Here is a 16,857-nt window from a genome sequence, read left to right as displayed (position 1 = left end):
ACATTTTATGTCAGTTCAGTGGAGCAGTGAATGAACCAAAACTCTGCTAACCTTCAAAATGGAAAGGATTCTGTAAGTAGGATTTACATAGTCTGAATATTTTATATTTTGAGTGCTTATCACATCTCGCATAAGCTAATACTTAAATATATATTTCCAATAAAGAAAACACTTGGTGTAGTTAAGCAGAGGGGGCACATTTGGGGCTGCGAGCACTGACACAGGATCCACAGCCCCCGCTCCTTCCTCTCCTGTTGGTAATTTTATTCTACTAAGTTCTCCTAATTTGTGTATGTATGAAAAAACAGTGCAAGGCACTTTGACAAAAAAGAAACTTGAAGAATAAAATAAAATAAAATAGGGAGCTGAAACAGCTGTAACATAGAAATATAGAGGGGGAAATAAAAAGCAGAGGCTGTGAGAGGACACAAGGGGTTAAAGTCCTGACCACTGTCTGCATATATAAAATTATATCACCTTATCTGAAAAGTTTAGGCTCAAAAGAAAAGCCACAGCTTAAAATACCTTTTAGGATTATTAAATCTTTAGGCTGAAGATTACAGCAAGTGTTTTGTCTTTGGTGAGTAGCTGTTTGTCTCACTTTATTTACTTGGTATTGGGTATTTGTCAATGTCATTTCATATCTGCAGAAAATTCATACGTTATATGGAAGTATGTATGTGTGTGAGTGTGCTGAAGGTCACATGACTGTTTCATCCTATTTGGTGGAGCAGCTTGACTTTTTTTTCCCTTGCTTTTGGTGATGGTTGTGAGTGCAGAAGTTGATTGACAGATGCATGCCAGAAACCCCCATTCTCCTTTTCAAAGACTACATATGATGGATTGCGATCTTTCAGCTCAGCAGGACACAGGGACCATGCAAGCTGTAATTGGTCAGGTATGGAGTCAGCCATTTCTCAACTCCCCTTTTATTTTTTTTTTTTTTTCACAAGGGTCTAACCATATGATTCACATAATTCATATTTACAGTACCATCTTTCTATCTGTATCTTCAGCTACCAGTGAGTGTGGTACTGAAAGTGAGAAAGGCATAAGAACCACAATAATCTGGCCAGGGAATCACGAGTTAAACCTGAAATACCATGCTTTTCTTCTAATAAACCCGGATTGTACTTTAGTCTGAGCTTTGCCAAATCAATCTATTTATTAATTTACCTATGTATTTTGTTTACATGTGCTGGAGTAGAAGAACTAAACAGTGAAAGTGTTATGTTTGCTGGGGAGTTGCTTTCTATTCCTGATGCTGTTCATTATTCCTATATTGACTGTATTCCTATACTACAGGCTGTGGATTTTTTTTTTTCTCTTTATTTCTACACATATATATATTTTTTCTTCTTTTACTCCTAACCCAGATAATGTGTGATTGAGCTTGGTAAATGTAGTAGTCTTTGCTGCTGCAGAGGGGCAGTCTGCAAATTAAACACTGCCACAATCTGAAAGGTCCAGGTGGTCTGCTCGTGCTTCCTAATGCAATCCAGCACAACAGCTTTAATAAACAGCTCTATTTAGTTCTCCCTCCCTGTATCCAGGGAAGGGAACTGGTCTGGGGCTGCTGTGATGAAATGCCAGAAGAATATCTCTCAAAGGCCTCACAAGCTGATTTTTAGAGCTTTTCCATTTTGTCGTCTTTGTCTTCCAAATGGGTCAGTGAGTCCTTCTCTTTTTGTTTTGTGATTTCTGATAAGTCTGTAGTTTTTATGTGTGTGTTTAACTGTGCTGTTTTGAGCTTAGCCAGAAGAGAGGGGAATCATTGTCTTTTCGTTTGCTTCAAATAATAACCTGGAGTGGGGGACAGAAATTAAATTATTTTCTCCTGTTTACACGGAGGGCTGTTTTCCTATGAATGCAGCTGGAGTCGGAACAGGGTGTCTGTTTTCTTTTTTTTTCTGACAAAATCTTAAGTGCTCAACACTTTCTCATTAGCCACTGCTTTGTAAATCAGTCTCTGGCAAAGGGTATTTTTCAAACTCTCAAAAGTTTGTGGATTTTTTTTTTTTTTTTTTGCATATGTTTCCAGTGTAGTGAACGCATGCTGCTGAAGTGATGACATAGTATTTGTTTCCTATACATTGATATAATGGTGGAAAAAATACGCATCCTGTGCACTGTTTTCAACTAGATTATGGCAAAGCACAGAAGTCCCTCAAAGCACATGGTTTATTAATACCATCGTACACAGTAATGCATTTCTAGGCGGAAAATGTCAAATATGTAATACCATGTTTACCACAGACTTCTATTGCTTTAAATATTTTAAAAATAGAAAATACATTTTTTATTAAAAATCCCCCAAACATTAACAGCTTTCTATTAGGCTGGCTTGTACCTGAAAAGCGGGGCATGTTTGCTAGTATTGCACTGCATGAAAATATGTATTTTAGAACGGGTTAATTACCTTTTTGTGTAAACTTGTTCAGTCTTAAAGAAAAATATTTAATGTTTCTACAGCAAGTACAATAGCAAGGTTTTGGGGCAAGTATAGGTGACAGAAAATGTACCCTGAAACCTTGATTATTCTTAAAGCTTGTAAAATCCCTTTAATGTAACTTTCTCTTTGGCATTTAAGAAAGTATGAGTTAGCTATTTTGTATTTAAAGCCGGCTAGCTCTACGAGAGTGGTTTTGAGGCTGTTTTGAAAAGGTGTGAGCATGTTTTTTGGCTTTTTTTTTTTTTTTTTTTTCCTGTGTGCAACATTCCATATTTCACCAGTTTAAAAAGTTCAGAGAATGCCTGGATAAATGTTTATAAATGTTTACTGTCTTATTGTATTTCATCTCGTAAAAAATTGGTAACGAGAACATACACTTAAAATACCTAAATGTATTTTTCTTTTAGGTTAGTAACTTTTTGTTCAAAAGTCAGAATTCATGTATATTTTTATTGTGTAACTTAATGTGTTAGGTGTGGCAAATATTTTTTTTGACCTCCATAGGTGCATATTTGCATGTTTTGTGTGTAATTAGATACATCCAAAAGAGTTCATAAAAACACATAATTTTCAAGTATGTTATTGATTACTTGTGCAGTGTTTGGTCAGTATTAGCTGTTTGTGAAGATTAAACAAAAATTTAATGATTTTTTTTTTTTTTTTGACAAAATAATTTGTCTTCTGCACTTATAGAATCAAAGCGTTATTTAAAACTTGGGAACAACGAAGTAACAGCATAAATTCAATTCATTACTGAAACTAGAAATACACTTTCTTAATGTACTCTGGTAGTCAACTAATAATAGTAAATAACCATTGAAAAATAAACCTCAGGCCATGAAATCTCTCAGTACTGTAAGTCTTTATTTAATACCGATAAGTAATAAAGATCTGTGCATTTAGGATGTTTGTATTGCTAGAAGATATATTCATTTCCTGACATTATTGTTTCAGACAAAAGTTAAAAGTCCTGGTTAACTTTCAAACCTCAGAAATCAAAGACTTTAAATAAATGTTTATCATTTGCTCTTCTTATTTCAGAATCATATTTTTCTCCAGATTTGAGTGAGAACTACATTTTGTTCTGGCTAATCTTGCAGATGTAGCTTTAAATTCCATCTCATTTGCTTCTAATGGAGTGTAAGCTTGCCTAATTAAAAATCCAAACTATACATGTGTATCTATGCTCCAGTAGACATCAGAAACACTAGCAGTTATTTGTAGCTCAAACGCTCGTCTGTGTATGACACAGAAAGTAATTGCAGGAGCATGATGATTTAAGGGCATTCTCAACGTGGATTATATGTTCATCATTAAAGGCATTTTCCACTCTTTTTTTTTTTTTTTCTTTTTTGCTCCATGATTTCATCTGTCTCCAGTGTCCGCAGTAGCTCCTACTGGTGTTGGCAATGGCTGGCACAGTGCCACAGCCCTCCACTACCTGGCACCTGGCAGTGCTGGCTCCAAAGTGCAGAACTGTGCCTGTGCCTTCCCTCTGGACTTTTCCTCCCCCTAGCAAGCAATTAAACAGCCAAGTACTCTGAAGAGCAACCTCCTTGCCTTGTATGTCAAGATCTAGAAGCCCATTGCTCATTGTGATTTTGATTCATAACTGGAGTGCTTGGAATAAAACCCCGATTTCAGTCTGCAATAGTCTGTAGCATCCTTCCCTTGCATGCTGAACGACAGTACCCATTTATTTCTCTAAATGTCTTTTGTTTTTATATAAGCAATTAGTTGGATTTTGTGCCACATTCTGTATATGTCCTGAGCCCATCTAAATCAAAAGGTAATTAAAGGTAATTAAATATATCATGTAATTATTCCAACCATGCTGTATTTTTTCTCCCTTGTATATTTTCTAATAAATCTGTGCTGCACTTTTTTTTTTTTTTTTTTTTTTTTTTTTTTTTTTTTTTTTTTTCTTCCTCAGACCTGAGCTTGTGAGTGACAGGTTAGTTCATCAGCATTACAGCCCTCCTGTTTTTGTCTCATCTCATGCAGACAGGTCACCGTGTCCAATCACCCTTCTGGCTCTGCTGGCCCCAGGGGAGCCAAGGCCAGCCTGCCATCTTGATCCACCAGCCTGAGGGCCTGGGCTGGCTGCACATTTCTGTGTTCACTGGTTCTTGCAAACATAGAGGTTGTTTTATTTTATTTTATTTTATTTTATTTATTTAAGGAGAAAGAGAAGAGGGGGTTAAATAAGATCTCTGTAAATTACATAGTGCTCTGCAAATAAGCAGGCACTTGCAATTATTGTTACAGTGCTCGCCTTTTCTTCCAACACACTATCCAAGTTACTCAAATATTTTTAAATGGACGGTGGTCCATTTCATCTCATATTAAAAGCTATTTATGCAAGGGTAAACACATGCTCGTTACTCAGAGAGAGTTCAGCTCCAAGGCCCACTTTTGGTGGGTAATATGTTGCTGCTCTGCTTTAGATCTTCGGGCTTGGGGTTCCCTTATTTTTATTTTTTTTTCCCCTCATGATTAATGATGATGGAACAGAATATGATTTCAAGAAGCCATTCGATTCATGGGCTGCTTTCAGAAGTTTCTTCTGTTGTCAGTATGGCTTTGTAACTCAGATCATTGTATATCCAGGAGCTTAATTTCTACCACAGCCAGGTGCCAGGTGAAAATCAACTCTATGGCGTTAGTTTGTCTTGAGGCAGGTTAAAGTCATTCCTCTTGTAGTAACAGAGAAGATCCTTCTCCCCTGGACGATTCCCATCTCTAATCTACAGGAGTTCACGTAACTTAGACAAACAGAAAAGAACCATCTTACATGCAGTTTTAGGACCCACTTTACAATTCAGGAAGGATTTAAGACTTTTTGTCTGCAGTTTGGGACAAATCCTGTAACATGACTACTTGCATAAGTAAGGGTAGAGTACGTGTCCCCTGCTGCTCACTCAGTGCCCAGCATGGACAAGCCTGTCCTTTACAGACACCAGCGGCTGTTTTCTGTGCCTCAAGAAAGTGAGAGAGAGGTTTATGGACAGGTACACGCTGACTGCTGGTTCCAGTAGCAGAGAGACAGTATAAACAATAAGAATTGTGTTTGAAAAACTTCAAAAACATTTATTTTCTTTTTTTAATATTTATGAACAAGCTAGTACTCTGATAATGAAGCATTCCATCTCCACAGAAACGTGCTGTTTTATACGCTCTCCAGCATACAGCGTCCTTAAGAATTATTATTGTAAGGATGTGCAGGAATGCAGCGGTAATATTTTACAGTATAAATATTTGTTATAGAGGAGTTTGGATCTCGTTAACTTAATATATGTAAATTCTTTGGTCCTAGGCCTGGATTCCAGCAAAAGAATGCATTTCTCTGTTGACTTTTCTTTTTACAGCAGAAAAGATGGATTTTTATCATTTTCATTCATGCTTAAAAAGATTTTCCTTGTTTTCACACCGTAATCAGGTTTTAATTTAAATCAGCCTTCTAAAAACATCTTTAGTCATTTTCTCTTATTGAATTTCTTCACTTTTTTTCCATTCTGTGCTCCTCTGCTGCCTCATGTGTTAGTTTATGGGTCAGGCCAATTAAGAGGTCAAATCTTTAAAAAGCTGTGGTTTATGCTCTGTGTATGTTCACTATTATTCTAATTGTAAGAGGAAAATAATGTATGCCAGATGACCTTTAAATTGCTGGGCAAGCAATGCTCATCTAGTGATGTAGATTTTTATCTTTTGGCAATGCATTTACATTCAAGTACCTCTGCTGTGTTTTCTAGATTGTAGACTGATAAACTAAATACCAGTCTGGGCCACTTTTGTATGTACGGTACAGAGAAGTGACTGTGCTGAGCCTCTTATCTTCCACTGACCTGTAGCTGTAACAAGACTTTTATTTTTCTTCTCTGATCTGAGCTGCAGCTCAAATGGGAGAAAATAAAAGGACAATTGAAAACAAATTGTGCACAGCATTTTCAACATTAGATGAGAACATGGCGAAACAGTCTTGTTCCTGTGATTTACATCTCTCAGTGCAATCCTCTTGCAATGCTTCTTACCCTAAAGTTGAAGAATGGCATGAAGACCAGTCCACTCCGAGTATATACCTGAAATGATGTCTCATGAATAGGACTTAAAGTTGTACTTAAAAGCTGCTCTCTTAAGTGCGCACAAGATGTCTACAGCTTTGGCAGGGTTAGGTATGTCAGCAATGTCTGCTGCCGCAAGGTGCACAACGCAGCACGGAGCTCAGTGGGACTCCTCACGTAAATAACACTTCTCAGGATCTGGTCCAGCTTGCCTATTGAGTAACTGTCATTGCTAATAAATACAACAAAGCCTGGTTTAAATGCCAGCTAAATAAATGCGATGCAAACTCTTTTGTAATTAGAACTGACGATTAGGATTAAAGATAGTAATTCAAGGCCCTTGAACATTTTTACATTTCAGGAATGTCAGGGCTACAGGTAAATGGACTATAGCTTCGGGGTTTTTGTTTTATCGCTGGCTTTGAAACCTCTCTGATATGTAGGACTATTTCTTCAAAAGAGAAAGATTAGCTGTTGATATTTGCTAATGATTCTCTGTTGACTGGTAGTGCTGTTCCACAGGAGAGCTTTGTCTAACTGTTAGATCAAAAGAAAATTTTGAAGATCAAGAGAATGTTCTAAACTCCCAGCCACTTCTAAAAATGGTGGTGGGAACCAGCTGAAAGCAGAAGGTGGGAGGGAATACCCAAAAAGCTTTACTCCAAGCCAAACTTACATTTTCAGTGACATAAATAATCTTTTCTTAAGTTGTTTAAAGTAGATGTTGTAGTTTCTAAAATAAAAAACCTACTACTATTATCAAGGAGTGGCACAGTTTGTACTTGCCATACTTTATTGCAGAAAAACTACATCTGGTGCGTGGTCTTCCTTTTACTCACACATGTTAACAGCCATTGGGATCATTAACACTTGTGCATATCCTTAAAGTTGAGGAAAGAAGTTTCCAGGATACCCTGAACCTTGATCATACTCTCAGGTGTAGCTGCACAGCTGTCCTGTGCTGCTTGCTCATGCCAGTGAAGATTTACAGAAGAGTATACTCACACTTGTTCTGAACAGGTGCTTCTGGTTTTCATGTACCACATTACTGTTAAATATATATATGAATAAATAATACTAATAAAAAAATCCAAAAATGTGATCAGCACTGCTTCAAAATCTTACCTAAAAGAATTGTTTTTGATCCCATAATATTTCTAGTTACTGTAAACTAAACTACAGGCTAATTGCAACCTATTTCCATTGCTAACCTTTTGCAGAATGGGACTATGAACCTATGGGCACTACTACAAAGAGGAAAAAAAGAAAAAAAAAAAAAGTTAGAATGGATCTTTGTGTTACCTAAAGGAATTGATCCCATCAAGTAATTTTTTACTTTACAAGTTTCTATCATTTTCAAGGCTCTCAGACTCTGCACATGTTTAGAAGACGTGATCTGGCAGTGTAACTGTGCATCCCAGAATGAAACATTGCAGGGGCAACAGTAAAAGACAAAAGTGTTTTTAGTCACCCCCCTTCTATGGAAACAAAAGTTGTGACGGAAAATAGTGAAATTCATGTTAAACATTTTGCAGAACAGCTGCCATTAGACAGGCTGTAGGAGACATTGCTGCATCACAGTGTTGTCCTTTACGCTAAGCTGTTAACGTCTCAGACTACTTTTCTGCTTACTTTTCTGCCAACTTGTAAAAATCTAACATAAGTTTTACTTGAGTTTCACTCATATTTCCTGTGCAGTAAGGAGGAATATTATGAAATAAAATGTCAGATTTTTAAAAGGCAGTGTCTTTATTCCATTTCTAGATTCGTTTTTAAATAAATAAATAAATTAGAACATCTTATATCCTGATCTCAAGCATATGACTTAAAATCATGTCATCAACGGCAAACTAGCATCATCTTTGTCTTCGTATTATAAGAGAAATGATTAAAAGCTGTGATTTTTTATTTTTTTATTTTTATAAAAACCAAGAAATGTGCTTCATTCTTACTGAATCCATCTTTGAAACTTAAAAAGGGTTAAACATGTAAATAGCTCTGACACTGTTTAAAGGTAGACTCTCCTGAGATACTGTTGGTAATGGCATGAGGTACTGCCAAGCACTGAATGCTTCCAGAGTCCAGGACTTCACACCATGTTTGCACTTTGTTCCAGTCAGGCCTTAATGTTTTCAGTTTCCCTTGAAGGAAGGATTAGGCCCTGAATCTCCCAAGGGAAATTTTTTTGTTTGATATTTTTTTCCAGCTCAAACAGTGTTAACGAAGGAAAAACTGAAAAGCTTCCTGTGAAAACTGTTAAGTTTCAAGTGAATAAAAATAACTTTGAATAAAAGAGAATTATGCTGCTGTAGGAAACAAACTGCTATTTCGGGAAGTCTGGCCATAAGTCTTCCCTAGACTGTGTCCATCCCTTTCTGTGTACCAAATATGCTTCACATTCTTTAAGAGGACTATACAAAGTAGAAATAACATCTGCAAACAAGAAACTCTCAGTGTTTTGGAGGAAATGTTGAAGTAGGAAATGCAAAAGTGGTTTATAATGGGGAAGAATAAAATGGAAGACATCAAGCTTGTTTTGCTTAGTGTCATTCCTCATGATTTATCATTATAGGGCAAACTGTGGCCTTAGAGTTGAAAAAATTTTGTTCACTAAGAGGAAAAACCAAAACAGCTCCTAAAAGCCGGATGCTCTGGCTTGGCTCTTGTACCCTTAGTGTCGCAGTACTGAATTCAGAATTGAAGAAGCTTAGTATCACAGCCAGATCAGAGAAATGGTAGGCAGAAGCAATGCCTTGTGTGTTGTAGTGCCCATGGTCAGAAAGAAAGAAAGATAAGATTTTTCCCAAAGTTAGGATGCAGCACTCATCACCTATTCCTGCTTCTCACAAAAATAAACGAATAAGAAAACCTATGAGAGCAAAGCCTGATGGAGGAAAAACTGGAGTGCTGCAAAGCAGCACGTGAGGGTTTGTAATGGCTCTGAACACAGCTATTTTTGTGTTTGTTTGTATTAGTGATGTTGCTTATTTGAAGGGTCACAGTGAAATCATTTAATCATATCCATCAGAGCACACCCACAGAGTCAACAGGAAAACTCACATCAGCAACGTATTCTGTTTTAGACAATGTGATGCTGAAGACTAGGATCTCACCTGACATCAGTGGAATTTAGACGTGTATACCAAAAGAATAAGCTGGTTCTCCAGTTCCAGGAGAGCAGAAGTCTGTGTTTGAGGGTGTGTGGGTAGGTGAATACCTGGAGGCTGCATCTGACATCTCCAGGGTTAAGCAATGGACTTGGGTTTTGAATAGTCAGTCAAAAGAGGGGCTGGAGTCTGGAGTTTCTTCCCCTACATGTTTTGGTTTCAGTTTATTTTAAAATTCCTGCTGTATTCTTAGCAAAAGGAGAAATTGAAGGTTGCCCCCTAACTAGGGAATTAGGTTGACCCTGTGATGAATTTAACCCAAGAGGCACTGTGGATATTCAGCAAGCCTTTGTTCTGTTCTACTCATGTACTTATGCCAGGCCCATCACCGTAGTTATTAGATCTCAAAGATTACATTCTTTGATCTAGTGATTTCTAAATCCTTAAACCACAGTTTATTTATTTAAAAGGTTATATCTGACATTGGATTGGATTGTAAAGTACCCTTTGACTCTTTCATGAAGGACACGGTAGAAACACATGCTGCTGAAGGGGTATTTCCTTCTGACCACAAAGCACCATAGCATTTTATTGAACTAAGAACTGCACAGAGATCTGTGCTTTTAATCTGACCAGTGTGCTGGATTTTTTTTAAACCTTATTGTTACCACGATGTCATTCCTTTCTGTTACAACAGGCATTTATTAAGGTACGTAGGTGAATCTTAGCTACTACTATTAAAAACAAAACAAAACAAAACAAAAACCCAAACAACAAAGCAACAACTGCAAAATTACCTCACATTTTCCTGAGGAAATAAAAGCACACTAAACCTCAAACAGATGTTAAAAGTGAGTAAGTTCAAGATGTGTTCTTGGGGTCTGTTTTTGATCTGATGTTTATCAGTGTGAATCACAAGTAGCTGTGGAGCTAAATAGAGTTACATTCGGGTAAATATTATCAACAGCAGCTAAGAAGCTTGTTCCATCAGATTCAGAAGCCCTTATATGAGCAAATTTCCCAGTGTATTCTACACCACTTGATTAATTAGGAACCGTATGACGAGATTCCTAAGCAAACCAGCAAGAAAGCACAGAAAGCAAAAGAAAGGACACTGAAATGGGGCCTGGTGTGCTCTCTGCCCTGACTGATATTAATTATACTGGGTTCAGACTGGTCTCTTTTTTTTCTAATCAGTCCTACAAGGCAAACAGTAAGAATTCTCATGTAATTTCCCTTAATTCTAAAGTAACCAAGACTGGAATTGGCACTTGAAAAGAAAAATCTTATTTAAAATAGCAATTATTGTTTCATTCTTTAATGCTTGTGTTTGGTTATTTTTCTTCTTCGAGAAGCTTAGCCCCTGGAGATAGCCTGATTCTACTTTATACTAAGACCTCTTTATGCCATCTGGCAGCACATAACAGCTGTAAAGTGGGTGTAAAAGTCGTTTATTTATGTGTACTTCAAAGCTTTTTTATATTTCCAGAACGGTAGAAAAACACCAGAGTGTAAATGGGAATTAGGCCCAAATAGATGGAATGGAATTACCAGTTTTCAGATGGAAATAGAAAAGGGATAGGCAGAAATCAGACTGCGTGAAGAGAAGACAGTCTAAACCTTATTTAGCCACACATAGGTGTTCATTAACATCCATTCTGATCAGATGAATTGGGAAAAAAAGAAAAAAAAAAAAAAAAGAAAAAAAAAAAAAAGAAAAAAAAAAAAGTTGAAAAGTGTCAGTCTGTTTTACCTACCACCACCTGCACATTTGCTGGTAGTAAGTTAAACATGAAAGAGAGGAGGAAGTCAAACTACAGTAGTCAGTGCCTGAGAAGACAACCAGACCAAAATAATGACTGCTTTCTCAATCAATCAAGTTAATTACAGTTTTCAGATGAGAATACTTCTAAGCTACCACTGAACAGAACAAAAGGTTTAATATATTACTCTCTCTCTCTCTCTCTCTCTCTTTTTTTTATACCCCATGGTCTTCAGTGTAGTTTGCTGCAATACTTGACAAAGATCTGTGTTTCCAGGGCGTTATTCTGTTAGTATACCTGGATTAGTGAAAAAGAAAACAAATGAAATTCGTCGGAATTAATGTCAGCAAAATTCCCTCTTTTTGTACCGTATGTTATACTTGTCATATGAACGCTTCAACTCCCAGTCAAAGGGTGAAAAAAAAACACAGCAAACAAAGAGAGAAGTGAAACACAGAATGACAGTTAAATTAACGGGAAACATCTTAAAATTTAGGCAGACTAGGGAAAAAATATTGAAATAGCAATGTTTGGGCAAACTTAGGAGATTACTTAGAAATTTGCAAAAGCTTCCTGCTCCATTTTTTTTTTTTTTCTTTTTTCTTAACCCCTCCTAAGGAGGCTTAAGGGATTCTGTGAAGACGTTTTTCTTTTTGCCTCCCCATTTTGTGGGAGCACAAGGGAAAAGTATTGGCAAGGCTTGCAGCACCTTCTATAATTAGTTTAGTATTTTCTATTAGAAGACCTTTTCCGCTGCTGCTGTTAGCATTCCCACATAGTTGCCTTCCTCATTTTGAATATTTTTTGAGAAAGTTTCAGCCAAAATACTTCAGATGTTTATGCAAAGTTTAGGGAGATACGGCATAGTTTCATCCATTTTAAAGAGGTGCTATTTTTAAAAAAGAAAATACTGATTTGATAAGGGGTAATAGCATCGTATCTGCTATATCTTTTCAGGTATCCTGAGACAATCCACTCAAGTTTTATTTTTATTATATTCCAAGCCTTAGGAAAATGTAGTTGGCACGTATTCTCTTGACAACTCTAAACAGCTAGATCCTCTGAAGGTTCACAGAAAAAAAAAAAAGTGTGAAAGTAACCATATAGACATCAGCATATAGATGAAATCAGCTAAGTCACATCTTACAAGTATTTGTCTAAGCAGTTCTTGAAATTCCAGCAATACTGATCCCATAGTATCTTTATCCTTTTTATTCCATCTTTAATTATCTGTATTTTAACTTGTACTGTTTAAGAGTTTTCCTTACAGCAAAATTAATCTTTCGTGCTTGCTTGAAGTTAAGCCCATTTCTTTTTCATGTTTATGAATATCATGCTATTTAAGCCTTTCTGAATATTGTATCTGATATGTAATGGGTTTGTCTTCAGAAAGAAAAGAAAAAAATATTCCAGACCAAATTTCAGAAAACTTATTTGATTTTAAAGTTCTCTGGGGAGATTTCCATACTTTTTTAAAGAGAAGATGAAATTTTAAAACACCAAGCTGGAAGAAACATATGGACTCTTTTGCTCTCTCTTTCACATGAACAATAGGTTTAAAGGTTTCAACACAGCTGAATTTCAATTTCAGCGAATAATTTCATGGAGATCTTGCCATCAGGATTTCCAAAAGGCAAAACCTATCAACCTCACCAGTAGTTTTACTAGAGCAGTGACTGACATGGAATTTTTTTTATATAAACACTGATATTTGTATAAGGTAGACATATGAAGCCCCTATGATTTGTCATACGTGGCTCTTAATTCTCCACAGCCTCAATTAGTTATTTACAGTGTTGTAAAATGGAAGCATTGCAGAGCCAACTACTTTTCCACTTCAAGTGCCTAATACAGTTACTTCACTGCAAAGTAAAAGCTTTGGGTTACTAAAGAGAGACAACATTGGATTATCATTTGAACAGATATAATTGCTACTTTCAGCAGCTTGAAGCCACTTTGATTCCTATACTACAATGACTTTATTTCTGATAGGAGTAGGTAATTTTCTGAGACTTATTTAGCTTTACTTTGGCATTATTTACAATTGCAACCATAATCTAATGTATGATTTCGTAAGAGCATACCGTCGTACTGAAGGAAAAAGGGGAATGGGTGGCTACTACAAACCACTTATGAGTACCAAGGTGATGCACAAAGGGAAAGGAGTAATTGTCAATAGGGGGGAGTGAAAAAGCCAAAATTAGAAGAAGAAGGAGATGTACAGTAGAAGGGGGGTACAGAATCTAGAGAAAAATGTGCTTTGCTATGGCTGAAATTTTCAGTTGTTTTTTAAGAGCTTTATTACAGTTATATATAGTAAACTACTTGTTATAGGACTTAAAGATGTGGAAAAATTAGGACTGATGGCAATAGAAACACCTCCATATTGCATCCTTTCTCTTAATCTGTTCAGAATACAAGCTCATGGACTTGTCCTAACATGGATCAGCAAAGAACATGTGTGATAGTGGTGCAGTTAATAGAGGTCTATCTAATGTGATCACTTAGATGCAGGTATACAAACAGGGCTTGAGCTCTATCATCTTTCTGTTCTTTTTCAACATCAAAAACAAGCAAACAAACAAAAACCCCTTTTAGCTGCTATCAGCTTTGATATTAATTGCTTAAGTTCCATGCTTCTGCCTGAATTGAAGACAAATTGATATTAGACCTATGCAGTAGCAAACTGGCACCTATATTTCAGATAATCCCTAAAAAACTGAGAACATGCCTATAAAGCAATCCTTGAAACTGAGTCCCAAAGTTTTTCTGTTAGCAGTGGCATTGTTGCACCTGATGATAGTCTTCCCCTGATGGAATTTAATGATCCTTTTGAAATTGCTCTTGTAAAATATACTGCTTTTCTAGTCAATACCCTTCTGCTTTGGGTAAGCTTCTACTTAGTAAATGTTACCTTGAATATATGCTGTTTCTGCAGCCATATTGCACATGACACTGAGTAATGCTAGGAAGATAAATTATATATTTTTGGCCCTCTATTCATGTTTTCATGCAGCAAAGGTCTCCCCTCCAGGCAGCAGAGGAAAAACAAAACAACACAACATTATGTGATTGATGAAATTTTGCCAAAATAATACAAGATTTTTTGTTTTCTCAAATGATCATGAGATAAATTGTTAAGAACGGGTTCAGTATGCAAACTCACTTTGGTATCGGGGCATGTATTTATAGTTCTAAATCTCTTAATTCTCTAGTCCCTGGTCTGTACCCCTGAGCTCAGGAAGTGCTACTGCTGGCATTAGAGATAGCAAATATGTATGGTGACTCAATATTTGATTCTTTAGTTCAAGGGTGGAGAATGTGGAACATGTAATTGCAGTAGTATCATGTAACAGAGTGGGTAACGAGCCACAAAAATATATTTTTAAATCTTTTTTTCCTAACAATTCCATTTTTTCAAGCCTGCACAGTGATGTCTCCTTACTTCTTATGCTGTAAAATGTTAGGCTCTGGGTTTTGTCTGTAACATTTACCCTACAATTTCTTGATCACGAGCAAGTTTATTCATATGTACAATCTTTATGAATGTGTATACAAAAAGGCATAGTAAGAGATGAACTGTGCCTAACAATAACTATAGGTGCTAAGTGTACTAGACAGCTGATTGCACAAGATATCAGAATCATGATAACTTGAAGTGAGCAAGGAAAACCACAACAGGAACAAGACAAGCCAGTGTTTACACTGAATGAGAATATCTGCATTTTTGTAACTGAAAGTTGCCTAAGAGACCACCAAACTGAGGATGTGTGACCTCCAACTCAAATTCAGTCAGAAGAAGGAAACCTGAAAAAGGAAGAAAACAGGTGGAAACGGAGTTCCTGAAAAAGGACAGACATTCCAGGAAATAGTATGAATCTGTATCAGGCTGTGTGGAAATCCAATGAATATGTAATGCTTTTGGAAATACAATAATTCCACAAAGACATTTGTTTACATCAGCTGAGATGGAAATTGAGAAGCACCTTTACACAGCAAAGGATTCCTCCCTGAGTGAGAGGTAGCAAGGCAGGCCCAAGGCTGGCTGAGCCCAGGCCATCATGTAGGGCGGTTGTGAGGAGGAAGGTAAGAGGTCATGCTGAGATGCTGGCTCACAGGCAGGCTTGGGACAGAGTTACAGCATTGCAGGAACAAGGACTAATGGCCCTGAGTGGGGAGATGTGCTCCAAGTGAGGCTCGTCAGGGCAATTGAGACCTGCTGTTTTCCTCAAAGACTGGTAGAAGAAGCCCTAAGCAGCTGGCTGCAAGCTGGTCTTGCAGCCTGCTCTGAAATGGAGAAGCTGAGGGTTTGTTGAATAATACACAGCCTCTGAGCCTTTTAAAAACAAAAACTTTATTTGAGTCTGTATTTAAGAATTTTATTTTATTTTTTTTTTTAAATTTTCCACAAGATGAAGGAGAGCAGCATGAGGGAGCAGAGATGGATAACTGTCTTCTCTGCATGACTGCCCTCAGTAGGGAGTTGATTCCATGATGGCAGGGCACAGTGCCCTTTTCCCTGCTCTGCCTCTGACTTGGTGCTGTTTGGTGGCTGTTACTGGATAGTCAAGGTCTGTGCTGGAGCAAAGTTAAGAGGCCGCTGAGGTCGCTTTGAGCTATTGGAACCTACAGGCAAAGCAAACACAGTTTGGTTTTAATGCCGTATCTTGAGGGTGCCCTGAGCTTCTGCTGCTTCTGGCATTTCCAGGCTCAAGGAAGTACAAACACAGCTGCAGGGACAGGCACTGTTTTTGAAATGCTAATATTGTCGGATTGTGGAGTATCTAGTACACATGAAATAACTAGTAAATGTATTAAGGCCCTCCATTAAGACCTAGGTCTTAACATGGTATAGAAATAGACTAAGGTAGTTTCAGGAATCCCTTTATCTACACTGTCCTAGGATCTGTCAGGAAGCTATGAATTAAAATAAGAAATGAAGGAGAAATGTATTTAGGCAGGATTTCAAAAACTTTGCAGTTATAGTGTGACGTGCTGTACTCAGCTTTGTGCTAACAGCAATAGATAATCACTGAACTCTTTCATTGATCCCAAATATAAGGTAAATTGATTATCATTCTTCATAATGATAGAGGATTAAGTATGATTACAGCATTGCTGAGTTTTAGCTTTGCAGGCAAGGTTCTCTGTACTAGTTCCATGGAGAATGCTTGAAGAAATGTGATAGTTACATGCATCTGTGTTACACTGAAGGGGAAGCTAATTGCCTGCGGAGTGCAGCCAATCTATGAGCAGCTGCAGACTCTGTTGTGAACTGTCTTTTGGTCAGGGAATATTTAGGCCACTGTTGTTAAAAGGCTGTTATTTTGTTCAGAATGGCTTCCTAAACCAGAGTTATGAAATACAGATCAGCATGAAGTACAAGTTTTGGAAAAGTGTTTGGTTCGTTTTCCTATGTTTTGGTACTGTCTGACTTTCCAATGGATTATTGTTTAAGGGTTAAGAAAACAGTT

The 16,857-nt window shown here is 37.1% G+C and overlaps 1 protein-coding gene across 3 annotated transcripts in view; it reads left to right on the top strand.

Annotated features, from left to right (window-relative positions):
* The first annotated feature begins 563 nt into the window (after nt 1-563).
* POU6F2 (POU class 6 homeobox 2) overlaps nt 564-16,857 on the top strand; it is a 306,544-nt gene continuing 290,250 nt past the window's right edge. The window contains exon 1 of one of the 3 annotated variants that reach the window (XM_072329370.1): nt 564-580. Coding sequence is in view for 1 of the 3 variants with exons in the window: in XM_072329368.1 (XP_072185469.1) it covers nt 794-898 (105 nt within the window). In the remaining 2 variants the exon portion in view is untranslated. Of the gene's footprint in view, nt 581-737; nt 899-1,452; nt 1,668-16,857 lie in introns of those variants that run through there. The other 2 variants (XM_072329368.1, XM_072329369.1) reach the window with 2 other exon arrangements.

This window comes from Excalfactoria chinensis, chromosome 2, assembly GCF_039878825.1.
Source record: "Excalfactoria chinensis isolate bCotChi1 chromosome 2, bCotChi1.hap2, whole genome shotgun sequence".
NCBI lineage: Eukaryota > Metazoa > Chordata > Aves > Galliformes > Phasianidae > Excalfactoria > Excalfactoria chinensis.
The sequence above is the reverse complement of the archived record's forward strand: the minus strand, read 5'-3'. Positions and strand labels throughout refer to the sequence as shown.